Source organism: Dasypus novemcinctus, chromosome 19, assembly GCF_030445035.2.
Source record: "Dasypus novemcinctus isolate mDasNov1 chromosome 19, mDasNov1.1.hap2, whole genome shotgun sequence".
Lineage (NCBI taxonomy): Eukaryota > Metazoa > Chordata > Mammalia > Cingulata > Dasypodidae > Dasypus > Dasypus novemcinctus.
Window position 1 is genome coordinate 83,909,881 of NC_080691.1, and position 24,764 is coordinate 83,934,644.

Genomic DNA, 24,764 nt, shown 5'->3' on the forward strand with positions numbered 1-24,764 from the left:
CCTCCCAGGTGAAACCCAAGAACGCAGAGCTCGGGCTTCTCACACTGTTTATTTGCTTCTCTGGGAAAATCAAGATCATCGGGGCCTCGTCACACATCAAAAGCAGAAAGGGGGTGGCAAGGGCACTTCAGCGGAGGCTCACGGCTCGAGGGACTCGGGGCGGGCTCGAGGGAGAGGAGGGGTCCGCAGCCACTGCCTGGGGTTACCCCAACGAGAGAGCCTCTCCTTCCAGCCCCCGAGGGGCGGAGCTGAGACTGGAGCCCAGCTCTGGTGAGAGGGGACCCCTGGACCCACCCTGCTGAGGCTGGCGGCGGGGGAGGGCACCTGGACCAAGAGGTGACCTGGACACTGGGCACTGGGCGCCAGGCTGGATGCACCCAGGAAAGGGGCCAAGATGGGGCCTGGGTGCCGGGGCCAACGCAGGAGAGAATGTGCACGAATGCGCCTCTGGGAGCGACTGTGGCTGCAACTTCTGAGACGCATGCACATCTGCGTGTGGGCTGCCCCCAGGGGAGCCCCTCGCCCCTTCCAAGAGAGGGGGGGACATGTTCGCCCCAGGCTGGCGCCAAATGGGGGCCTCCTGCTCCAACCCAGGGAGCCCTCCCTCCCTCAGGCTGTGCGCCCCACACCCCGCTGCCCCGCAATGCCCCCCATCGGACAGGGCCTGGCCTCTCGGGTGTGGGTCACATGGGAGACCCAGGACCCTGGCCCAACAGGCTGGAGAAGAGGCCAGGGGAGTGGCCCCCCGGGGTCTCCAAATTAGCACCAGGAGGAAGAGGGCCCAGTGGGGGCGGGAGCTCAGGGCTAAAAGTGGCTCCTGCAGGGCAGCTCGCAGACCCCTGGCCAGTCCTCCAGGCTCGCCCGCCGGGCTCTGTCGCCCACGGCCGGGCTCAAGATGGGGGCACATCCGTCCGGGGCGCCCGGGGACCGCGAGCCAGGTCTCCAGCCGAGGCTCCCCAAAAGGGCATGGCCTCACCCGACTCCCCCCCCCAAGAACGAGCTGCCAGCGAACCCCGCGGGGCCCCCGCTTCCAGGGTCTCTGGGCCCCCCTGCCCAGCACGGCGCCTCTCGGCTCGGCGGAGGTGGCGGGAAGGCCCGGGGGACGGGCGGCCCCGGAAGGCGGGTGCGCCCGGGGCGCCTGGCTCAGCGGGTCAGGATGAGTGTCGGGGCGGGGGGCGGGGTGCCTGTCCCTCTCTTTCTACCTCGAGAACAACCAGGAGGAGGGGGCCGAGCTGCGGGTGGAGGCGGGGCAGTCGTGGCGGGCGGCGCGAGGGCGGGGCCGGGGGCTGGTGGGCTCACATGACCGAGCAGCACTTGCAGCGCTGCTTCTTGACGTCCAGGTCCTGGGGGTCACTGGGGGCGGGCTGGGGTCCCGCCCGCGCCTCCTCGCTGGAGCCCGGGGCAGCGGGGGGCTCGGCGGCGCTGCCGTTGGGCGGTGCCGGCTCCTTGGCCTCGGCCGCATCCTCGATGACCACCAGCTCGGCCGTGATGCTGTCCTGCAGCCCCAGCACCTTCTTGGTCTCTGCCTCGTCCTCCACGTCGCGGTAGCCCATGAAGGTCATTGTGACGGAGGCCTCCGGGCCCGGCGGGGCCTCGCCCGGCTTGGCCTGCACCCCGGGGATCTCCCGCCGCGGCGGTGTGGTCCGCGCGGCCTCCTCCGCCGCCCCCAGGGCCTCCGCCGCCCGGGCCGCCGCCCCCGCCTCACTCAGCGTGACCTCGTCGGCCTTGTGGATGAGCTCGTCCACCTCGGAGGAGCTCAGCTGGTGCACCCCGTTCTCCAGGGCGCCGTCCACGGCGTGGACCACTGCAAACAGGGAGAGAGAGAGAGTGAGCTGTGCCGGGCAGGGGTGAGGCCGGACGAGGCCGCGGACAGACTCCAGGGGGTGGGTCCCCCCAGAGTTCAGGAGGAAGTCACGCTAAAAGACACGTTCAGAACTGACTGGCAATTAAAGCTACCTTTTACCCTCTGGGATGCAGCCAAAGGCGTCCACGGGGGAAATTCATAGGTGCAAAGGCATTGATGAGAAATCAAGGAAGACTGGAAATAAATGAGGTGTGTTCTTACTGTCTTACATTTCCACATCCCAAGGAGGGCTGGCTCTCATGCCATCAGCCTGCAGACTAGGTTATTTTCTTTCGCATTTGAAAGATGGTGAAAAATGGACGTTCAGAGAGTGAGGAAGCAATTGGCCCCAAGTTAAACAGGTGGCCAGGGGCCCTTTCTCCCAGTCTATGCCCCTTTCCCTTACTGAGGGAAGACAACCAATCCTGGGGAGCGAGGGGATAGAAGATTCAAGGATGCAGATTTCTTCCCTTCCTTGGATTTATTTGATCTTGAGTTTTAGTTTAATTCATTTTACCCAATATTTTTTGCTCTCTAATAAGTGAACGGAAGGCTACGCATTTTCCTCTGGGTTCTTCTTTGGCTATGTCTCGCAAATTAGATTGTGTGATTCTCTTTCAAATGTAAGTAGTTTGTAATTTCCATTTTTATTGCCTCTTTGACCCAAGATGGATTTAGGAAGGCCTTTTTACTGTGGGGAAAGGAAATTTTTAGCAGCGCTCACAGCCTCCTTTTGCAGCTGAGGGCACGGTCACTTTCTGAAAATATTCTACCCACATTTAAAAAGGCTGGGGAGAGTTTTAGAGACACAGGCACGATCTTGTGAAATGCTATTTCCAAACCGCTCCGCTTTCCTTGGCCGTGTCCCTCGGACCCGCCCTTCTCTGGGTGGCTTTGCCGTCCCCGAGGGCCCAGGTTTCAGCTCCCGGCGAGGGCTCCCCACCCCCCGTCTGACCCCAGCCCCAGACTGCTACGCCGCCAACTCTGCAAACACAGCTGCCGGGGCCCTTGGGGCGGAGGGAGGACGAGCGGGCGGCCCCAGGGCTCGCCTCCTTGCCGGCCAAGGGTTACGCTCCGGGCCTGGCTTCCCGCCAGGAGGAAAGTATGTTTCACTGTCAGTTTCGAACCCCCCGGGGAGGGGTGCGTGAGCCTCGCTGTCGGCCACGAGGCGCCCGGGGTGGGTGAGCGGTGGAGCCAGCCGGGGCTTTCCGCCGGCCACTGCCCCGACCGGAATCCGAGCCCTTGGCTGCCATGGCAACGGATCACCTTCCCGTTGCTAAGCAACCAGAGTCCAGTCTGGCGGGTCCTGGGTCCCCAGGGCAGGGTGACCAGGACTCGGCCAGGGGAGGGGGGTGGGCGGAGGGGCCGCGGCGAGGCTCTGACTCCCGTACGCGGCGGCGCCTGCCCGCCCCTGGCTGGACGCGGCCCCTGGGCCCCTGCCAAGGGCCGGCAGCGGGTCAGAGCGGAGCCGGGGTGCAGATCCGCGCCCCCAGCGGCCGCGGAGCAGGGCCAGGGCAGGGCCCCCTGCCAGCGTCCCGGGCAGCGCAGGGACGGGGAGACCCCTAAGGGCGGGGGCTCTGGGCACCACCATAACCAAGACCCGCCAGCGCGGCCGCCAGGACGGCCGGGACGAAAGAGCGGACGATACGCTACACACCCGGGGGAGGAGAGCGCGTCCACACGGGGCGCGGCGCCCACGGCAGCGCGTCCACACGGGGCGCGGCGCACACACTGGCACGTGTCCACACGGGGTGCGGCGCACACACTGGCACGCGTCCACACGGGGCGCGGCGCCCACGGCGGCGCGTCCCCATGGGGCGCGGCGCACACACCGGCACGCGTCCCCATGGGGTGCAGAGCCCACGGCAGCGCGTCCACACGGGGCGCGGCGCCCACGGCAGCGCGTCCACACGGGGCGCGGCGCACACACTGGCACGCGTCCACACGGGGCACGGCGCACACACTGGCACGCGTCCACACGGGGCGCGGCGTCCACGACAGCACGTCCACACGGGGCGCGGCGCCCACGGCAGCACGCGTCACCGTGGCCCAAGAGGCGGGCACTGCGCAACGTTGGTGGAGGGCGTTGGGGCGACGGTCCACGCCCGCGGTGGAAGGGTGACCTGAAAACCGTGCTGGTCTCCCAGGCCCCGCCGCCTGTGACCCCCTCACGGGAAACGCCTGAGCAGGCGGTCGCAGGGCTGCAAGCGGCCGGGGGCTGCGGGGGTGCTAACGGGGTGCTGAGAGCGCTCTGGGGTCAGGGCGCTGATGGCGGCACAAGACGCGAGGGTCGAACTGCTCTTTAAAAGGGTGAGTTTTAGGGTAGGAGAGTTTTTTTCTTAAAAATAAAATAAAAGGCCCCGGGGCTCAGCTAGGCTCCCAGCCCCACACGGCCTGTTCTCCTTCCGGCCGCCAGGGGGCACCCTTGAGCCCGGGTCGGAGCCCGGCCCGGCCCCCCTCACCAACACCCCCCCACCCCCCGACTGCCCCCCACCCCCCTCGCGCGACCAGCCCCGAGCCCCCCCTCCACCCGGGGCGCGGCCCACGGGCTCCCCTCGGCTCTGCTAACCCAGCCAACTCTCTCCCACCCCAGGGCCTTTGCATGTGTCGAGGTGACTGCAGGCGCCCGCTCCCCCCAGGCCGTGCCGGTGACCTCTCAGGCCTCGGCTCCAACGTCACCGAGAAGCCCCCCGGCCCCCGGCCCCACCCCGCCAGGCCCTCCCGCAGCCCCCTGTACTTTATTTACGGCGGCAATTGTAAGAACAAACTACCAGCGAGCTCTCGAGTGAAGGGCTGGGGCCACTGGCAGGGGGGCTCCCTGAGGACAAGAGCCGAGTCCCACACGGGCTCGGACCCCAGGGCCTGGCCTGGTGCCCCGCGCCCCGTCAGGCTGCAAGGCCGGGTCCCGGGGTGAGTGAAGGGGGGGCTGCGCGCCCCGGAGGAGGCGCCGGGGGAAGACATGGACCCAGCCGGGGTCTGCGTCAGATCGTGGGGGGGGTCTCGAACTATGCAGCCTCCCCAGCGAGTCTAGAACGAGGCTGGACACGACCCCCACCTGGTGACGACGCACCTGCCCTGGCAGCACACCTGCCCCCACCTGGTGACGACGCGCCTGCCCCGGCAGCACCGCAGACCTGGGACCTGAGGTCTGGGCTGGGCCGGGCGCACCGGGGAGGGCGGCGCCTACCTTTGGTCTCGTCCTCGTAGACCTTGACGCCCGGGGGCGCCTCCTGGGGGAGCACGGTGGCGCTGGACAGCACCCTGCTCTGCCCGGTGGCCTTGTCCTTCTCCACCGTGATCTCCACCGCGTACATGGCTGGCACGAGAGGCACAGGTCACGCCGCGCCCGCCGCTCGCGCCCCCGCTGCGCACAGCCAAGCCCGGGAGGCAGCCCGCGTGCAGAGCCGTGCAGGCGCGGGGGGCGGGGGGCGGGGGCCCCCGAGGAACCCGGGCCGGCGTGTCCCCTGCAGGCGTGCCCGCCCAACGCCCCTCGCCCCTGCGCAGGGAGAGGGGCCGGGGAGAGGCGCCGACCTTGGCTGGGAGCCGCCTGGACCCCAGAAAAGCCCGTTCCTTAAGCTGCGGCGTCCCCGTCCCCACGCGAGGCCGGGCAGCTGCGGGGGTGCCGGGCCCCTCGGCCGCGCGTCCTTCTCCCTCGTCCTGCCCCGGCCGCCGCGGCCCCACGCGCACCCCAGCCCCCCGGGCCAGCCTCGGCGCCCGCCCAGGCTTGCGGCAGTGACACCCCACGGCCCCCCAACTCGCCCGCGCCCCCCGCCTCCCCACGCCCCCTCCAGGGTCCCACGCCAGGACCCTGCTCTCCACCCGCCCCACCCCTCCCGCGGCCCCCTCCTCAGGAGCAGCCCCGGCCCCCCAGCGCCCCCTCGCCCCGTCCACCTGCAAGTAGGGCTCCGCCTGGCTGCCCCCCCCGTCCTTGACACCCCCCCCGGCCTGGCCCCCCCGCCTTTGCCCCCGCCTGGCCTGGCCCCCCCGCCTTCACCTCTACCTGGCCCGCCCCCCCACCTTCACCTCCCAACCCCCGCGGCACCCAGACGACGAGCCCTGGAGTGAGGCCCCCTCTGCCCACGGCCCTCCATGGCTCCTACGCCCCCGCCCCTCCTGCCTGTCCCGTGGCCCCCAGCCCCAACTCCTGCCCATCCCGTGGCCCCCGGCCCCCCCTGCCCATCTGTGACCCCCGGCCCCTCCTGCTTGCCCCGTGACCCCCAGCCCCTCCTGCTCTGCCCGTGGCCCCCGGCCCCTCCTGCCCGTCCCGTGACCCCCGACCCACCCTGCCCATCTGTGACCCCCGGCCCCTCCTGCTTGCCCCATGACCCCCAGCCCCTCCTGCCCGTCCCGTGGCCCCCGGCCCCTCCTGCCCGTCCCGTGGCCCCTGGCCCCTCCTGGCTGCCCCCTGCACCCAGGCAGGCCCAGCCTCAGGCCCTCTGCACAGGCCCCCTGCCCGGGGCTGCCTCCCCCTCCTCAGTGTGGCCTCCGCTGAACCCCCGGCCCCACCCACAGCATGCGCCGGGTGACGCTGAGTGATGACCAATGTGCTTTCGCCCCAGCCCCGCGGTCGAGCGGGCCACCCCGACGCCCGCGTCCAGGGCCGCCGCTCAGCCGCGCAGGCTGCGCACTGCACGAGGCCTCCTGCAGGGCAGCCAGGTCCCTGGGAGCCCCCCTGCGCTGCCTCCCTGCCTCCGGGGCCACCGGGGCCACACCTGCCCGCCCGCAGGAGCCCCGCCCCCCATGTCCCGCCCGCACGGCCCCCCAGGCCGGCCTTCGCCTGCCCCCTGCAGCAGCGCAGCAGCCACGGGGCTTGTCCCCTGCTCTCCTCTAGCTCGTCCGGGCCAGCGCCCAGTTGTCCACCCCCACCCACCTTCAGGCAGACCCGGGCCCAGCCGGAAAGTGGAGGGGAGGCACGGGACCCCAGCCTCGGGACGGGCAAGGGCCAGCAGGAAGGCAGCAGCCCGGCCTCCAACCCCGGACGACCCCGGCCACAGCTTGGTTGCCTCTGCGGACAGCGAGCTCATTCCCAGTGGGTGGCAGAGGAGGAAGGCGGCGAGCAGGTGTGCGGGAGAGCGTGAGCGGGTGCGCGGGTGAGCGGGTGCGCGGGTGAGCGGGCTAGCGGGTGCCCCGGGGCACGCGGCGAGCTGGGTGGCAGCTGCAAGGCGGCTTCCCAGGGAAGCGCGGGTGCCAAAGCAGACGCCACGGCCCGCTCGGACCTGAAGCAGCACCGCGGCCCCCTCCAGCCCCCACCCTACCCGGTCCTGGACACGGGCTGCCCAGCGCCCACCCACCTGTCTTCATCCTGGGGGAGCCGACCGCCGTCCTCGCCGGGCTGTTAGAGACGCGCTTCTCTGCTGGCGGGAGGCGGGGGGAGAGACGGGGGTCAGGGGAGAGCACGTGCCCCCCCAGATGCCCCCCCAGCCCAGAGCGCCCAGGTGCCTGGGCTCCCCACATGCACCAGAGCTCCCAGGCCCCCCCATGCATCTGGGTCCCCAAAGACACACATGAAATCCCCCCCAAAGCTCCCCCGCCCCACAGCCCATTTCTCATCTCAGCCCTGACGCTGTGCACAGAGTCCCTGAGAGGGCTGCACAGATTTTTTTCAGTTATTAATTTTTAATTCCACAAGTAAGGCGAGAAAACGCTCTTATGAATAATTAACTGGTGACGAATAAGGCTGGGGACGCTTCAGGCGTCACCTCCAGTCCCCGCCGGCGGGCTCCCTCCCTCCGTGATTTAAGTGCACGTTACAATTCAAATACATCAGCAAACATGTTTAGTATGTACCTTAAAGGGCAACTTGTGTTCTTACGATTTAATAACAGCACTACACGGAAAAGACCGCGCTGACATCTAAAGTATACTTAAATACGTCCTCATCCGTGACATATTCCCAAACATGCGCGGAGGCTACCTGGGGCCGACTTATTTTTCTGTGCACGACAGGGGTCAGAGGTCAAGTCCTGGCATTGTTTTCTTGTTTCCTGGTCGGGGGGCCCAACCTTTACACAGTCCCCCGCCCCCAGCCCAAGCCCTCCACCCACCCCCCAGGACCTCCCCTGCCTGACCCTGTGGACCCCAGCCCCACAAGGCTCCCGGCCTCAGTTTCCACATTTGTGCCAGGAGGTGCAGCCTCCCCAGGGACCTTATGAAAATTCAGTGAAACGATGATAAAAAGCCACTCAGCACCGGGGGCTCAAACAGTCGCAGGAATACGGTACTGAGCAGCGTCCCGTCGTCGCCGACGAGCAACTCGGCTCCGGCCACGCCCGACCCCGCAACCCCCGCCGCGGCCACCAGAGGGCGCCCGGGCCCCGCCCACCGCGCCAGGCCCCGCCCACCGCGCGGGTCTCCGGAGCCGTACCTGGGCGCGTGCCCACCGGGGTCTGCAAGAAAGAAGGGAGAGGTCAGGGCTGCGCCCCTGCTCCCTCCCGCCGGCCAGGACCCCTGTGGGGGAGCAAGGGGCCCCCCAAATGCACCTGCCCGCCCTCGTGTCCTCCGGAGTCCAGGGCAGACACCCGGGGGTGGCTCCACCATCCCCAGCCCAGCCGCCTCCCCGCCCCCCCGCCCAGGTGCTGCCACCTGCCTGGCCTCCCGGCCCCCACACCTGCCAGTGGCAGAGCCTTTCCCACACAGCCAGATAACGCCCCTGCCCTCTCCAGAGGCCCCATGGCTGCCTAGTGCTCTGAGAAAAAAACCCAAACCCTTCCTGACAGCCCCTCCGCTCCTGCTCCGGCCCCAGCCTCCTGGCCTCTTCAGCTTCCCCAGGACCTTCGCACCTGCTGTTTCCTCTGGGTAGAAGCTCTCGGCCGCCCACCCTAAAGGGGCCCCTCTCCCTGGGCACGTCACTAGCTCGTGTCCTCAGACGCCTGCCGCTCCCCAGAGCAGCCGCCTCTGCCAGGCACTTGGGAGTCACAAGAGCTGCTGGGTCTCCCACCAACAGAGCCCACTCGGTCAGCCCCTCTCATCTCCGTCTGTGTCTGGATAACTCCTACTCACCCTCCAAAACCCACCTCCTCCGGGAAGCCTGCCCGGCCCTCCAGTGGCTCACATGCCCCAGCACTCCGGGCTCCCTGGCATGGCCAACCCCCACCCGACGTGAGCTTGGTGGGGTCGGGGCTCAGGTCTGCAGCCCCCCGGCTCCCCCAGAGCCGAGGCTGGCAGGCAGGGAGGGCCAGTATCTGGGGAGCCAGCCCGACTCTGGCCAGGGCCCCAACTGCCCCGCCCCCTGTGGGGCACCAGCTCCCCAGACAGAGCTCATCGGGGTGGGGCGGGCGAGGGGGGGGCAGTGAAGGGGTGTGGCAGGGACCCAAATCGGGCTCTCGTCCCGAGATGACGAGGGCACCGGGACCCCTGGTTTGGGTTCGTGTCCCATAAGGACAAGGGCGCCGGGACCCCTGGTTTGGGCTCGTGTCCCGCGGTGACGAGCACTGGGTCCAGCTCTGAGGACCCGGGCCACAACCTCCTGCCTCGGCTGCGCCCTGAGCCAGTTCTCAATCTCTCTGGGACTCGGCTTCATCTTCCATCAAATGGAGATTGTTTCCCCCTGACGGGGCTGCCATGAGGGTTACACGATGGCACCTGGAGGCGCTCAGTGCAGAGCCAAGCATGCAGTAAGTGCTCAACGAAAGATGACAACCAGCATGACGATAATAAACAGACACTGTTCCTCCAAAGGCCCCTGCAGGGCACGCGTCGTCGGTCTGCTCATTTAACCCTCGTGGCGTCCCCGACGGGGGGTGCTGCTGTGGCCCCCCACCCCGTACCACAGACGCAGAAACCGAGGCCCAGCGAGGCAGAGAGACGTGCCCCAACCGCGCAGCTGCGCAGAGGCTGGGCACCTGCTGGTTCCACGCCACCACACTGCCGGAGGAGGGGTGGCCTCCCTGCGTGGCCGGCGGGGGCGGGAGGAGGGCAAGGGGGACCCCCCCAGCCGCCGCGTCACCTGCTGCGCGTTCGCCACCACCTCTGCCTTCTGCTCCTCTTTGGCCGGGCTCGGGGTGGGGGCCGGGGTCCGGGCCGGACTTGGGGCCGCCGCGTTCTCCTTGGCGGGGGCCGGGACTGCGTCGCCGTCCTCCAGCACCTCAATCTCCTTCTCCAGCCTGCGGGCGGGGACCGGACGTGCTGAGCATGGCGGCGCGCTTACCTCGGTTTCCGCTAACGGCCCGGGCGCGGGGCCGCCTGGACGCGGCCTTGCTCGGAAAGGGGCTGTGCCGAGCAAATGCAGGCGCGGGGGCGTGGGACGGCGCAGGCCGACCGCGGGGTGCCGCGCAAGCCGACGAACGCCAGGGCCGGAAGAGCCCGGGAAGGGCCCTCGGCGCGTTCAGAGCGCGGCCCTGCCGACCCCGCAACGTGGGCTGTCGGCGAGCACCTTCCTCTCCCTTCTCTCAGCCGCCGCGTCTGTGGTCATTTTTCACGGTAGCCTGAGGAGACTTAAACTTGTGAGGTTTTCTCATCACACCCTTTACAGCTGGGGAAACCGAGGCACAGAGCAGTGCATTCCAGGGCCTAGCAGCACCAGTACCTGAATTCGAACCCAGGACTGGCCTCGCCACCATCTCCCTTTACCACCCGTGCCGCTGGCGTCACAGTTTGCGTGAGGCTGACTTCCATTTTTTCCCTCTTAAATGAATTTATTTCTACAGGAAACTTTATCTGTCCAGGGAGAGTGGAAAAACCCACGTCACTTCCCCAGTATCGAACACAGAGACACCAGTCAAGCTGCAGAAACGAAACGGGGATGTGGAATCCCGGCCACGTGGCCGCCTGCCTTGGGGCTTTGGCAAGAGCTGGGGGCGCCGGAGGCAGCTCGGCGCCCGCCACGGGCCCAGACGGAGGACGGCTGAGTCGGCCACCTTCCCGGAGGGGCCGGAGGGCAGGCAGGACGTGGAGCCGGGGCGCCGGGCTCTACAGCCCATGGCTCGAGGCCAGCGCCAGCCAGGAGGGCTTTCTGCAGGAGGCGGCTCGGCCGGGGCACAGGGCAGGCAGGAGCCAGCCTGCGGGAGCACCCGGGGAGGCCCCGGGGCGCTGGCAGCACTCCCGAGGGCCACCGAGGGTCCGACCAGCCCACCTGCCCGTGTCCCGGCGCCCCTGCTGGCCGCTCCAGGGCCAGGCACCCAGTCGGTGCTTAATATCGGTCGAAATTAAGGTGCGGGGGGCTGCTGACTCCGTTTCACTGATGGGGAAACCGAGGCCCAGGGAGGCAGTGGGATCGGCTCGCCCCAGGACCCCAAGCCCCGGCAGGAACCCGGGCGCACATCCCCACCCCTGCTCCCCGCGCAGCCGCGGCCACGCCACCTGGGCTCGGGGCAGGACGCAGGGTGGCGAGGCCGCCCAGCCCGGCGCCCGCCCCGCGCGGGCCCCTTCCCCGGCCGCGCAGGCCTTCCGGAGCCAGCGAGGGATGTGGTCACTTCCCTCTGGCCTGGCCCCCTGCGGAAACCCGGGCCTTTTGTCCAGCCGGGAGGGGGCAGGGCGGCTTCCTGCCGCACTGAGCCCGGGGCTGGAGCCAGGGGCCCCCAGGAGGCGGGCGCCCCACCCCCGGGCCCTCCCCTCCCCAGCGGTCACCCCCCGGCCACGCCCACCCCGCGGGCACAGCCCGGCCATGCCCCCGGGCCCTCCCTGCCCCTGAGGCCACGCCCCGGGCTCCTCCCCCGCCCCAAGGCCACGCCCACCCGCGGGCACGCCACGGCCATGCCCCCGACCCTCCCTGCCCCTGTGGCCCCGCCCCCGGCTCCTCCCCGGCCCTGTGGCCATGCCCCCGGCACCTCCCTCTCCCCGCGGCCACGCCCCTGGCTCCGCCCCGCCCCCGCGGGCACACCCCGGCCACGCCCCGGGCCCTCCCTGCCCCTGTGGCCACGGCCCCGGGCTCCTCCCCGCCCCTGAGGCCACGCCCCGGGCTCCTCCCCCACCCGAGGCCACGCCCCCGGCTCATCCCCGCCCCCGCGGGCACACCCCGGCCTCGCCCAGGGCCCTCCCTGCCCCTGTGGCCACGGCCCCGGGCTCCTCCCCGCCCCTGAGGCCACGCCCCGGGCTCCTCCCCCACCCCAAGGCCACGCCCCAGCCACGCCCACCCGCGGGCACGCCCCGGCCATGCCCCCGGGCCCTCCCTGCCCCTGTGGCCCCGCCCCCGGCTCCTCCCCGGCCATGTGGCCCCGCCCCCGGCTCCACCCCGCCCCCGCGGGCACGCCCCGGCCAGGCCCCGGGCCCTCCCTGCCCCTGTGGCCCCGCCCCCGGCTCCTCCCCGGCCATGTGGCCATGCCCCCGGCCCCGCCCTCTCCCCGCGGCCCCGCCCCCGGCTCCACCCCGCCCCCGCGGGCACGCCCCGGCCAGGCCCCGGGCCCTCCCTGCCCCTGTGGCCCCGCCCCCGGCTCCTCCCCGGCCATGTGGCCATGCCCCCGGCCCCGCCCTCTCCCCGCGGCCCCGCCCCCGGCTCCACCCCGCCCCCGCGGGCACGCCCCGGCCAGGCCCCGGGCCCTCCCTGCCCCTGTGGCCCCGCCCCCGGCTCCTCCCCGGCCCTGTGGCCACGCCCCCGGCTCCTCCCTCTCCCCGCGGCCCCGGCCCCGGCCCCGCCCCGCCCCCGCGGGCACGCCCCGGCCATGCCCCGGGCCCTCCCTGCCCCTGTGGCCCCGCCCCCGGCTCCTCCCCGGCCCTGTGGCCACGCCCCCGGCCCCGCCCTCTCCCGCGGCCCCGCCCCCCGCCCCGGCCCTGTGGCCCCGGCCCGGCCCCGCGCCCGCCGCACGCACCTGGCGATGGACGCCTGCAGCTGCCGCGCCCTGCGCTCGTCCTCCTGCATCTGCTGCCTCAGGCCCTCGTCCCCCTCGGCGGCCGCCGACGGCGTCCCCTCCAGCAGCCAGCGCTCCCGCAGCGCCTTGGACTGGGCGGGGCGGGCGCGGGGTCACTCGGGCCCCCGCCCGCCCCGGGGCGCCCCCCACCCCACCCCACCCCCGCGGGGCCCGCGGTACCTTCAGGTGCTGCAGCTGCCGCCGGTCGTCCTCCAGCTGCCGCCGCCTGCCCTCCACCTCCGCTTGCCGCCTGCGCCTCTCCTGCGGGGACGGGTGTCAGCGCGCGCGGACCCCAGCCCGGCCCAGGCAGCCCCGCCCTGAGAGCGCCTCCCGGGTCACGCTCTGGGTCCCCCGGGTCAGGGCTCTGGGTCCCCGTCCGCGCGCCCCCGGCCAGGCCGGTCTCCGCAGGGGCTTACTGCCCCTTCACCTTTTTGCTTTGAGATAATCTCCAGCTCTCAGGGGAGTCGCAAACACAAGACAAAACCCGTCCGGAGCATTCCCACGCGCCCCCCGCGCCCTGCGCCAGCGCTCGGCTGCCTGTCCCGGCCGCCCTGCAAGCCAGCTCGGTCTGTCCGTCCAGCCACCCGTCCGTCCGTCCGTTTGCCGAAGCCCCGGAGCAGCTGCCCCTTGAACGGACTTCCACGCGCGTTCCTTACAAACGGGACGGAACCTGCGCGGGCGGCCGCGCGCTGGACCTCGACATGACGCTATGGGCCCCGGGCCATTTTCCGAGCCCCGTGATGTCCCTTTGGGCCTTTCTCCACCGTGGCTCTCGAGCTTCCCGGACGACTCAGACCAGCCACGCCCGCCCGTGGGCCCCTCCCCAGAGCGCGACCCCAAGCCCTCCCCGCTGCCCCGGGGCCGGAGGGGACTCACCGCGATGGCCTGCAGCCGCTCCTGCTGGAACGCCGGCTCCGTCGCCAGGACCCTGGGGAGGGAAGCGGTCACGCCTGGGCCTGGGTCCCCCTGCTCCCAGCCTGGCCGGTTCAGGGCCCGGCTGTCTCCTCCCGACTGGGCGACCGTGGGTAAGCCACGGCGCCGCTCCAAGCCTCAGTTTCCTCTTCTGCGAAGCAGGACCTTCCCCCTCTCCACCTGAGCCTTACTGCTTCGCTAATTCACTCCACAACCCGCCCTGCTACCCACTCAGGGCAGGGCCAAGGGAGGGACAGGACTGAGGGATTTGGGAGGAGGGGGTGAGGCTCGGCCTGGAGCCACAGGGTGGACTTTGTGGGGGAAGGGACATTGAGGCCAAGCCACGAGCTACAAAGGTTGCATAGCAGTTCACCAGGCAGCGAAGGCCAGAGGGCACCCTGAGGACCGAAGGACCCACCAGCCCGGCTCCCAACCCTTGGGCTTGCACAGCCAACCCCGTGGCCCTCCTCTCTCGGCTGCCGCCATGGGACTCAGGGCTGGGAGCCTCATGGCCCAGAGAAGGCTGGGAGCCTTCCAAAGACACACAGCAAAAAGCAAAGCCAGATTCAAGCCCAGGCTCCTTCTCTCAGCCAGACGGTGTTGCTTGAGGGCCCACCAGGGTGATTGTAGCTCCAGGCTCCAGGGCTGGTATGCAGTTGGTGCCCAATAGATACCCGTGCTGCACTAGTAGGCAGGGGCTTGCACACCGAGGTCACGGGGCCTTCTGGGGCAGAGCTTCTACCCTGCATTGAGCTCGGGACGGAGCTGGCGGCCGCGGCCCCTTCCCCGCCCCCCGCGCTGCCGCCTTCAGCTCCAAGTCCCGGGAAGCTGCACACAGTAGGCGCTTAGGGACACAGGCAGCCCCCGAGAGGGTGGACCTGGGACCCCTGGGGGGCTGCTGGGGGGGCAGGGGCCAGCCCTGTCCTGGGGGCCTCCGGAATCCCTGGGCCTCTCTGGACAGTATGTGGGGACAGGGGCAGCCAGGCCCCCCCAATTCTAGCCCCCCCCCCCCGCCCCAGCCCCTTATCTCCAGAGACTGAAATTTCAGCCTGTCGCGCGGTTCCGCCATCATCCCAGCACCCTGCGCCGGAGCAGCTCCGTGGCTTCCCGAGAGCCCCGCCCACCCTGGGCCTCAGTTTCCCCAACTGCACAGACCCCTCCGGCGCACAGCTCTCCGCTTCTGTCCCCTCTGCTGGAGAGCAGGGGAAACAGAGGCCGGGGGAGGCCGGACACTGGCCCAGAGCCACTGGGCGGAGCAGCTGCTCCGGGCCAGGCTGAGTCAAGACCCCGCCCGCTCCACTCGGGTCCGGTTTCCTGGCTCTGCTGAGACCCGTGAAGTCACCCCGCTCCCACGACCCGGCCAGGTGACCCCACCCGGCAACTCCCTTCCTGGCGGGCAGCACCTGCCCCTCTCCGTGCCGCCCAGGGGCCCGGCAGCACCGGCCGCACCTCTGTGCTCCCCCTCTCCTTGGGGAGGCTGCGAGTCACTGGGCGGGGTTCAGGAAAGGCTCGATCCAGCAGTCTGGCTCAGAAGCGCTTCCCGGAGGGCCAGGTCGGATAGACGGAGCTCCGGGCCTGCCCGCTGTGTGACCGGCAGGCCGCCGTCCCCTGTTCTCCACGTTTAGGCCATCCCCGAGCCCCTCACGTCCAGCACGTTCCCGGCCCCCCCCCCCCCCCCCGGCTGCCGCCAGCCCCGGCCACCTCCCGGGCTCGGCGTCCTCTCTCCGCCCCACGGTTGGAGAGACACCTCTCAGAAGCCCCGGGGCCTGCGGTCCACCCGCCCCTCCCACTGCGCCCCACCGGGGCCCCCTGCTGCCCAGCCCTTGCAGGGACTCTGCCCCACCCCTCCCCTCTGCCGGGGGCTTTTCCCCCAGGGCCGGCAAGCAGGGCCCAGAGAGGCACGCCGCTGGCCCAAAGTCACCCAGCAGCAAGCGGCAGAGCTGAAGTTCGAGCCCACTCCCACCCGGCTCCTGGGCCACGAGATTGCTTTGTCCAGTTCTGAGGTGGCCTCCAGGGCTCCACCTGGGGAGGGAGGTGTGCTGGGGGACCCAGCACCAGGACCCCGTGCCCAGCAGCAACCCCCCCCCCCCCCCCGCGGGCGACTGGCCGTGCAGCGCGACAAGGGACGGCTGGCCAGGGGGCCTGCCCGGCGGCGACAACAAGGCACCCAGTGTCCTGCCACCGCCTGTCCCCGCCGCGGCCAGGGCAGCAGAAGGTCAGGCGGCACCGGGGAGCGGCGGGGGGTCTCCACCGCGTCCGGGGACAGAGGTTCCACCCCTCCCGCTTGCGTCCCTGTCACCGAGGGAGGGGGGCAGGCTGCGTGCCCCCCCCACAGCCCCTCCCCAGGCTTGGGGGCGCCAGAGCCGCCCCGCCCCCGGGCGCCGCGGCCGTGGGTGATGGATGGCGGGGCCCGCGGGAGGCGGTCTCCCTGGTAACCGCGCCGTCCCCATGGCAACGCTGAGGCCCGGCGCGCGCGGGCGGGGACGGCGGGCGCATCTCCCGCCCCCGGCCGGGTGCCGAGGGGCTGAGGGGCTTCCCGGCCCGGGCCTCAGGGGCCGCCTGCAGGAGGGGGACCCCGGCCCCTCGCCGCTGGGGCGCCGGCCCCGGGCGAGCTCCGCGTCTGGACACGCCCCTGCCCCGAGGTAGCCGAACGAGCTAAGAATGCTCAGCGTCAGACACCCCAAAAACAGAAGGAAAGGCGGCCCCGAAGCTAACAAAGGGGCGGCGAAACAAGAGCAGGCCCGCGTCAGGGGGGCGCAAGCCCAGGCCGACGGCGAGGGCGGGCTGCGCGCGGGCTTATCACCCCGTCACCCGTGGGGAAACTGAGGCACGGCTGCTGACTGGCTGAGCTGCAGTCCGCGCCCGGGGCCGCTGGGAACAGGGTCTCCCCGAGGGTAGCGGGGTCTCCGGGAGGCTTTTGGGGGCGCAGAGATCAGCAACAGTCCCGGGAAAAGGGGGTGCGCCCCGGGCCGCGCCCCTCGCGTCGCCGCCCCGGGGGTCTGCGCACAGGGGCAAAGCGGCGGTGGCGAGCGCGCCCTCCGCCCCGCGCCCTCCGCCGGCGCCCGCCTTCGGCCCGAACCCGATTATTTTTACGCGCTTGGAGCAAAACTCTGGGCCGAGGCGCGACGTGGGCGGCGCTGCGAGCGCGGGAGATAATCTCGGCCCCAGCGATGAGCTCAGGCGCCCCGAGCCGGCGGCCCCGCTGGGCGGGCGCTCGAGTCTTCCGAGGTCCAGAGAAGTTACGCAACCCACCCAAGGTCACCCCGCGGGCAGGACGCGCGCGGCGGGGAGGGGGCGGGGCCCGCCCGGCCTGGGGCCGCGCCCGGAACGAGGGTCCGGCGCCCAGAACATTCCTGGGCTCATTGAAAGGAAACAGCTGACGGTGACCTTGCCTGGGGGGCAGGCCGGTCGCGCGGGGGGAGGGGCGGGAGTCCACGCGGCCCCTCCCTCCACGGGGCGGCCCGAGTCCACCCGGCGGGTTCCCAACTCCCGGAGGGAAGCGGGGTGCACCTGCCTCCACCCGCACCCGGGGGTCCCCCCAACCCCCCCCAGGGCTCCCCGTCACCCCCGCAGAACCTCAGCCTGTGGGGTGGGTGCCCTAGAACCCCTCCGCCCTCGCCCCTCCCCCTCCCTTCCCATTTCTCCTCCTCCACCCTCAGAGGCGCTGGAGCGCAGCCGTCCCTTCCGGGAAGCCTTCCTGGGTCTCCTACACTGTCAGGCGGGAACATGGGCCCGGCCCCGGGGCCACCGATATCACTGGAGAACTGCACAGACAGGGGGCCTTTCGGAATTCTGGAATGTTCCAGGCAGAGAGGTCTTTGGGCCTCACCCCCACGCTGTGGAGGAGACTGAGGTCAGAGCGGACCACAGATCCAGGGGAGCAAACTAACTGCCTATTAACTTGAGGGAGGAGCTGGGCCCCGCCCTGGGCCCTGGAAGCAGAAAGGGGCAACGGGGCGAGACTGGGGACCCCAGGGGCAGAGGCGGCTCTGACCTGGGAGGGTCTCAAGGCACATCCAGCGGTAGAGACCAGCCCCGGTGCCCTCCTGCTCCCCTCGCCCGCGCCACCCCAGCCAGGCTGCCCGGCAAACACTCCAGGGCCTCTGCCCTGGGGTCCCCCTGCCTGGGGACCCTGCCCGTCTTACCTCACCAGCTGTGGCCTGCCCTCAGGGGTCACCCCGCCTTCAGGTCGCCCCTGGCCCACCCGGCCCCGCCCACCCGCCGCTGTGTGTGACCCCCCTCTCCAAGGCAGTAGGTTTCTCACACGTAATAGGTTTTTGTATGTAATAGTTTTCTCCTAAGTAGTTTCCTCGTATGTAAGTTTTCTCGTGTGTAATAGTTTCCTTGTTGAGTATTATACTAATTTTCTCATATGGATAATAGTTTCCTCATATGTAACAGTTTTCTCATATGAAATAGGCTTTTGTATGTAATAGTTCTCTCATATGTAATAGTTTCCTTGTATATGTTATACTAATTGTCTCAGATGTATTATAATAGTTTTCTCGTATGTAATAGTTTTCTTGTATGTAATAGTTTTCTCATATAATAGTTTTTTGTATATAATAGTTTTCTTGTATGTAGTAGTTTCCTTGTAAGTATTATATTAATTCCCTCATATGTATTACAATAGTTTTCTCAGATGTGATAGTTTTCTCAGATGTGAGAGTTTTCTTGCATGTATTATACTAGTTTTCTCATATGTGACAGGTCTGTTATCTCCACACAAGGACAACTGAGAGATCTTGTTCCGGCTGCTTCCCTGTGCCTGGCACACAGCAGGTGCTCAATAACTGCTGTCTGGACAAGTCGGTTAGCCTCTTTCTGTCCCCAGAAGGCCCTTGTTGCTCCCAGGGCTCCCCAAAACCCGGCCCTTCCCCTGTCCTCCTCCTGCCCCCCCAAGCCCCCGTCCTGTGACAAGTCCTCATTTTTTTCCTTGAAAATAAACTCCGCTAACAACTTACGTTTCTCTAAAACAGAACGTGGCTCTGCACATTGGAGGGAGAGCAAACGGGCCCCGACCACCTCGGAGGTGGCCGCAAGTAAACACATAACCCAACCCAAATGTGCCAGCGAGGGGGGGACACAGTAACGGAACAGGGGCCTTCACTCAGCCGGACACGGGAGCGAGGCGGCGCCACGCGCAGCAACGGGGACCGCGCGGGGCTCAGGGAGAGCCAGGCCCCAGGGCGCGGGCAGGCCTTGGCGGTCCACCTCTAGCCAGGACGGGCAAATCCCGGGACAGAGCGGGGGGGGCCTGCCGGGGGGGGCCTGCTGACCAGGGCGGGGTTTCTTTTTGGAGCGACGGGAATGTTCTGGAACTAGTGGTGCTGGTCACACAGCTCTGGGAATACAGTGAAAGCCACTGAATCGTACACTTTAGAAGGGTGCGTTGTAGGGCCCGTGACCCAGGCCCGCTAACGCTGGCTGGCATTCGTAGAACATGGGATCACTCATTACAGGGGCGCCAGCCCTCGCGGGGCGGGGCGGGGCCAGGTCCGGTCCCCTCCCCGAGGGCACTGAGGGGTACCATGGCCCCAGCCCCACATCGAGACTTCTCTGTGGTCAGAAGGATTTGAACACAAACCACCGAGGGCGCCTTCTTCCCACTCCCAGAGACCCCCGCCCAGCCTTCCGGGCGCTGAATTGCTGCCACGCTCCCCCCAGGGCTCCCAGCCTGGCCCCGGGTCCACGGCCGCTCCTGGCCCACGCGGTGACTCCCACCCCACCTGCCCTGAGCCTCGCTGGGACAGGCCCCTGCTCCTGTTCCAGCCCCATCTGGCTCCAGCCTGACTCCAGGACTCTGCTCAGCCCTCCGTGCGGGACAGGGGGGACAAGGGCATGTCTGCAGGGGGCCCTCCCACCCCAGGCTTGCCCAAGCCCTGGGACATCTCTCCTCGGCCTGGCTGTCCCATCCCCGTGGGCAGCTCTGACCACCACATGGCTCTTAGGGCAGTCTACAGCCACCCACGCTCTGGGTCTGCCCCTGCAGCTCCAGCTGCCCCCTGGCTCCCAGACAGGCCGAGCCCTGACTCCTCCCATCTCAGCTGCCAGCCCCTCTTCTGGGATCTGCACCCCTCCCCTGTCAGATGTCATCCTGACTCCCCAGGGCTCCCCAGCCTGGCCCTCCAGGCTCTGCAGGATCCAGCCTCACCAGCCCACCCTTCCCAAAATGTGTTCCTGCCTCTGGGCCTTTGTTTACAACCATGTCTCCATCAGGTGTGCCCATCTGCCTGCTGGCATAAACCCTTAAGTGCTCTTCTCAGTAAAGGTCCATGATGGAACAGTCCAGAAAACCTTCCCTACTGCCAAAGAAAGATGCTCCCTTCCACTGTGGTCTCCTCTGGCCCTAAAAGGTCAGCACAGAGCATGTGACAAAGAACAGACCATGGTTCTCCTGGATTGAAAAAGATCTGTACTTCCTAGGATGGAAGGAACCAGGACCCAAACTCAAAAAAGGTGATGTTTGAAAGAACATCAACACACTTCTTAGCTTCAAAGTCTGCGGCCCGTGCAACTGGGGCTGTGCCATGGAGCTGGGGCACCGCATCCGCAGCAGGTGGCACTTACCCACGCCTTCTCTCCAGGGAGGGGGCTCGGTGGGGGCTGGGGAGGCACGGCGACCACTGCCGAGGCCACCTTCTGTGTAGCCCAGTTGATAAGCCAGGCTCAAAAGCCATTGCCCAGATACTTAAGAGGCCCCAGCCCTCAGCCGTGGAGCACTGGGAGGTCCGAGCCCCCCCCCCCCATATGCTGGCAGCTAAGAGGGTGAGAGCTCAGAATGCCCCGGAGCAAATCTCAGCGCCCTTCCACAACCATCCAAAGTGTCACTGAGCAGCTCTGTGCCTCGGTTTCCCCAGTCATAAGATTGCTGGGAAGATCCAGCACACACCAGGGATAAAGATATCAGAAGAGCAGGCGCGCGTAAATTACAGCCCGTTAGCAAACTCCCTGCCCCTGGCCTGCGCAGCCCCAGCCGCCCCCATCTCCCCATCTCTTCCCTCCAGCCCACTCGCTGCTTCAGCGAGTCCCCGAATTTTAAAAGGAAACGTTACATTGTTACCAAGACTGAGAATCCGGCAGCCCCCTGTCACAAACACCAGAGTGAAAACATTAAAAAACAGATACAATGCAATTACCGGCTCCTATTCAGTTCAATTAGCGCCAGATACTGTTGCCTTTTAACTGTCCTGGCTCTGCAGCTCTTTAGAAAGGCAGATTAGCGAGTGCCAAGGAGGCTTTCAGGACACACTTGGCGCCCAATTGAGACGCTCACTTTGATATTTTCCAGGCCCAAGGGCGCTGGTGAAAGGCCCGGGCTGATCCTGGTTGATCCTGGTCCCCCTCGGGGGCTGTGGTCTGACAAGTCCCACCCGCTCTAAAACATGCCCGACCTGACGCATTCGCACCGCACCGAGGACAGTTAAGCGGTTTTTTGTTAAATCCTTTTTCTTCTTAAATTCATTTTTAAAAGAAACTTCCAGCACCACCGAAGACCATAGCTGTCCTCTGTGTCTCTGACTGCAAAAATTAATCCATGGACACAGAAGCAGGTGATCTGAGCGACTACGGTCCAGCCACGTCTGTCGCCACGCCGGAAGCTTGCTGGATCCTCGTGGCAAAAGGCGGGGGGCGAGCGGCCGGCATCGGCGGCAGAACCACCGGGGCCATGGGCCACCGGAACTGGGGAAGAACCTTCTTTTCTGGCCATCCCGGGCCGGTCAATGCCATGTCCCCACCCCATGTCTGTAGCCGGAATCCAGCCAGCAATGGGGGGGCCAGGCGGTGCCCCACCTGGCCCCCCACCCAGCGCCCATCAGGGCAGTGGCCCAGGAAGTGCGTCAGGGCCCTGCAAGGGCCGGCGACCCTGGGGTCACACGTTCTAGGGCCTCAGTTTCCCCAGTGAGGAGAGTAGTGGGGAAAGGGAAGTGGGGTTCAGTCGGGATGTCCCCTCATTCTCTGCTGCAGAGGGGTCTTTCTCAGGGGCAGCCCCCTCCCCGCGGCCACACCCCTCCCAGCCCTCTCCCGTTCGGCTGCGGAGCAGGTAAACAAGCGGGGGGAGGTGGGGCAGGCAAGTGGGGGCCCCGCTCCCCTGAGCCCCTGGCTGCCCTCCCGGGTGGGGGGGGGGTGCTTTGTCTGGGTTTTGAAAAGCAGAGGCCACCCCTGCGGCCTGCGAGGGCGGGGCGGTCACCGGCGGATCCCTGGAGGAAAGTTGCTGGTTTGGAAAACACCCGGTGGGAGGGGGGTGCGGCGGGCCTGCCCCTCACTCCCGCACCCCGTGACCTCCTGGCACCCACCTGTGGGAGCGAGGGGGGCAGCCTCGTGGGGGGAAGAGAGGACCCTTGCCTGAAGCGGCCCTGCACACTGATGGGATGCCCGCTGTGTGCAATACCCGGCAGCTGCCGCGCACGCGCCCACCTGCGCCCACAGACCACCTGAGGCGGTGGGGGGCGAGGACGCGAGAGGGGCCGGCAGCCCCTGGAGCCGCACCACTTGGGGCTCTCTCCAGGCCCCTTCACCCAAACTCGCCGTGGGTGAACGCCAGGTCCCCGGGCCCGGAAGCCCCCTCCCCCCCCCACGCGGCCCTAACTCGAGACCACATCTGGCGGCCGCAGCTCGGCCTGAGGGGGGGCTGGGGGCGCCCCCGGAGGCCCTCGGGGAAGGCGGAGGGAGGAGCGGCCCGCACGCCTCCGGGGAGCCGGGGCGCCCGCTCGGGCTGCGGCGGGGGAGGGGTGGGCTAGCTCCGGGCCGGCCCGGCAGCCCGGGGAGGGGTCGCGCGACCTCCCGGGGTGCCCGCTCGGGAGCCCACAGGTGGCCCAGGGGCGCGGGCGGGGACACGGGCCTCCCGCTCGGCAGCCGCGCCCGCCGGGGCCCCTCCGCGCATCGGCCGCGGGTGCGGGCTCCGGGAGGCCGGGGGCAGGCGCGGCCCAGCGCGGTCCCCTCCGCAGCCGCGCGGGGTCCGCCCCCGGCCGCCTCCCGAGCCCCGCGGCAGCCGCGACGCCCCCGGAGCGGGGCGGGAACGGGGGCCCCGCCCCGGCCCCGGCCCCCGCGCGCGGCTACTCACTCCATGGCCCCGCCGGGTCCGGTGGGTCGCGGTGCGGCGCGGGGGCGGGCGCGGGCCCCGGCGGGCTACGGCCTGGCGGCCCGGGCTGCGCGGCGCGGGGGCGGCGGCACCGGCTCGGGCATCGCCCCGCGCGCGGCTGTTTATTGTCCGGGCGGCGGCGGGCGGGGGGTGGGCTCGGCGCGCGTCGCCGCCGCCGCGTCTCCCTCTCGCGCCCCTCCCCGCCCCGCGCCCCTCCCGCCTCCCCGCGCCGGGAGCCCGCGCTGCGCCTCCTGCCGGCCGCCGCCCGCCCCGCAGCGCCCCCGGCCCCGCCCCGCGCCCAGGGTGCGTGCGGGGGTCAGGCGGGTTCTCGAGGCCCGCGGACCCCCAGCCCCGGTCCAGGCCGGGCAGCCCCGCAGGCTGCGCACCGGTGGGCGGGGGCGAGGCCCGCGGAGGCCCCGGCACCCGGGAGCACCCCGGAGGCCTGCCTGGGAGAAGTGGGGGGGAGTGGAGAGCCGCGCGGGTGGGAAGGGGCTTGGCATGCTTGAGGGCATAATCGCCACTGGGCCGGGCCTGCTGGTGCCCCCTGTGACCCCGGCAGGAAGGGCTGACCAGCCCCGGGGACGTGGCCCGAGCGAGGGGTGGAGACGCGGCGAGCTCAGGCCTTGTCCTGAGGGCACTGGGGAGCCACAGCCAGTTCAGCGCAGGGCAGCGGCCAGCACAGTTCACATTCGCAAGGGCCCCTCGGGCCGCCGGGCGGGACACGGGCTAGGAGAGCCACGCGGGGCGCTGGACGGGCGGGGGTGGGCGGGAGGCAGGTGGACGCCGGGCGCACTGAGCGGGGGCCGCAGGGCCTGCTGCTGAGTGGACGTGGGTGCGGCGGGCACCCAGGGCCCCGTCTCCACCTGCGCCCCCAGAAGCATGAGCCGCCGCCGGCGGAGGCCAGCCGGGGTCTTTGTGGTGCGGCCGGGAGACGCCGGGTGGGCTGGCCGCAGAGGGGGGCCGGGCCGGGCGGGGGTCCCGTTGGGGGCGGGTGCAGGGCTGGCCGCGTGCCCGAGTCCAGCTGTGCCCTGCTCGCCGCGCGTGTCGTCGTGGCAGCCACCGAGAAGGGACCAGGGGAGGGGCTGCCCCGTCCATCCACCAGGGAGATGCGGGCCCCGGCCCCTGGAGGGGGCTTCTCCCCCTGAAACAGCCCCACCCAGCGGGTGCTCCGTGACCTCAGGTGCCGCGGGAGGCTGCGGCAGCTGCACCCAGAGCAGTGGGAAGGCGCTACTTTTTCATTTGCATTTTTCCAAAGAATGTGCGTTCCTTTTCGCATTTTTTTTTAGAGAAAAAGAGAAAACAATTGAGATAGATTAGTCAACCTCAAAGAACCAGAACGATCCTGGCAAACAGCAGGGGCCCTGGCTCCAGCCGCATCTCAGCTCCGACCTTGCTGTGTGACCCCGGCCCTGGTAGGAGCCTCTCTGGGCGGCTTTCCCCGCCTCCCGGGACTGCTGGGAGGGCTTCCTGGGTGACTGCGCGCAAAGGGCTCGGAACACGGCCCGGGACACACTCGCTCGTGGCTTGGCAAACTTTTTCCACAGAGGGCCAGACAGTAAATATTTTCGGCATTGCGGGCAGATGGTCTCTGTCGCAACAGCCCAGCCCTGCCCTTGGCGGCGCACGCGGCCCAGGCTGCCGACAGCGGAGCGGCCCGCCCGGAGAAAACTTTATTCACAGCACCGGGCAGGGGGCCGCCCTGGCGCGCGCCCCTGCTGGGCCAGCGGGAAGAGCCGAGAGCGGTTTCGTCTCTGTGCCCCGGCCGTCACAGGCCGTCTGAGCGCCGATCCAGAATACGTGCGAAAAACCCCCGAAACAACGAGGAGGAAACGAGAATAGCCGGACAGGGCGTCGGGAAAGGGAAGTGTCACGCCGGGGCCCGAAAGTCCCGCCTGGGAGGCCGTGCTTCTCTCCAGCGACTGAAGGATGAGGCGGGCGGGCGGGCGGTGTGTTAAGAAGGAGTCAGAGGAGGCCTGGCGGTGGAGGAGGCCGCGGCGAGCGCCCCCGGCCAGCCCGTCCCCTGCAGCCCAGGCCTCGCGCAGGACAAAAGCCAAAGTCGCCCCCGCGGCTCCCGAGGGCAGGAGGGAGCACCCAGCACCTGCCAGAGCCGCCTCCAGCAGGGGTGCCCGGTGGGCGGGGCCAGGCA

At 69.2% G+C, this 24,764-nt stretch overlaps 1 protein-coding gene across 4 annotated transcripts; it reads right to left on the reverse strand.

The window, feature by feature from the left end:
* Positions 1-30: 30 nt before the first annotated feature.
* Positions 31-22,778, reverse strand: PALM (paralemmin). Of its 4 annotated transcripts, none has more exons than XM_058282237.2 (9): positions 22,601-22,766; positions 13,501-13,552; positions 12,805-12,885; positions 12,586-12,716; positions 9,789-9,945; positions 8,208-8,229; positions 7,135-7,194; positions 5,031-5,159; positions 31-1,804 (listed from the first exon to the last, which is right to left on the reverse strand). In XM_058282237.2, exons 1-9 carry the CDS (start codon positions 22,603-22,605, stop codon positions 1,296-1,298), a joined length of 1,146 nt encoding a protein of 381 aa, XP_058138220.1. In that variant the 5' UTR covers positions 22,606-22,766; the 3' UTR covers positions 31-1,295. The 4 variants fall into 4 exon arrangements, with proteins under 4 accessions (XP_058138220.1, XP_058138219.1, XP_058138222.1 ...); XM_058282236.2 differs by having other exon boundaries at positions 7,135-7,197; positions 22,601-22,765; XM_058282239.2 differs by lacking the exon at positions 5,031-5,159 and having other exon boundaries at positions 22,601-22,778.
* Positions 22,779-24,764: the final 1,986 nt, after the last annotated feature.

Excerpts from the sequence above, each read along its gene's own strand:
- PALM (XM_058282236.2), bottom strand. Across the intron at positions 8,230-9,788 it reads TGGTGGCGAACGCGCAGCAG|ACCCCGGTGGGCACGCGCCC; the intron begins GTGACGCGGCGG and ends TCTTTCTTGCAG. Across the intron at positions 5,160-7,134 it reads CTCCCCCAGGATGAAGACAG|CCATGTACGCGGTGGAGATC; the intron begins GTGGGTGGGCGC and ends CTCTCGTGCCAG.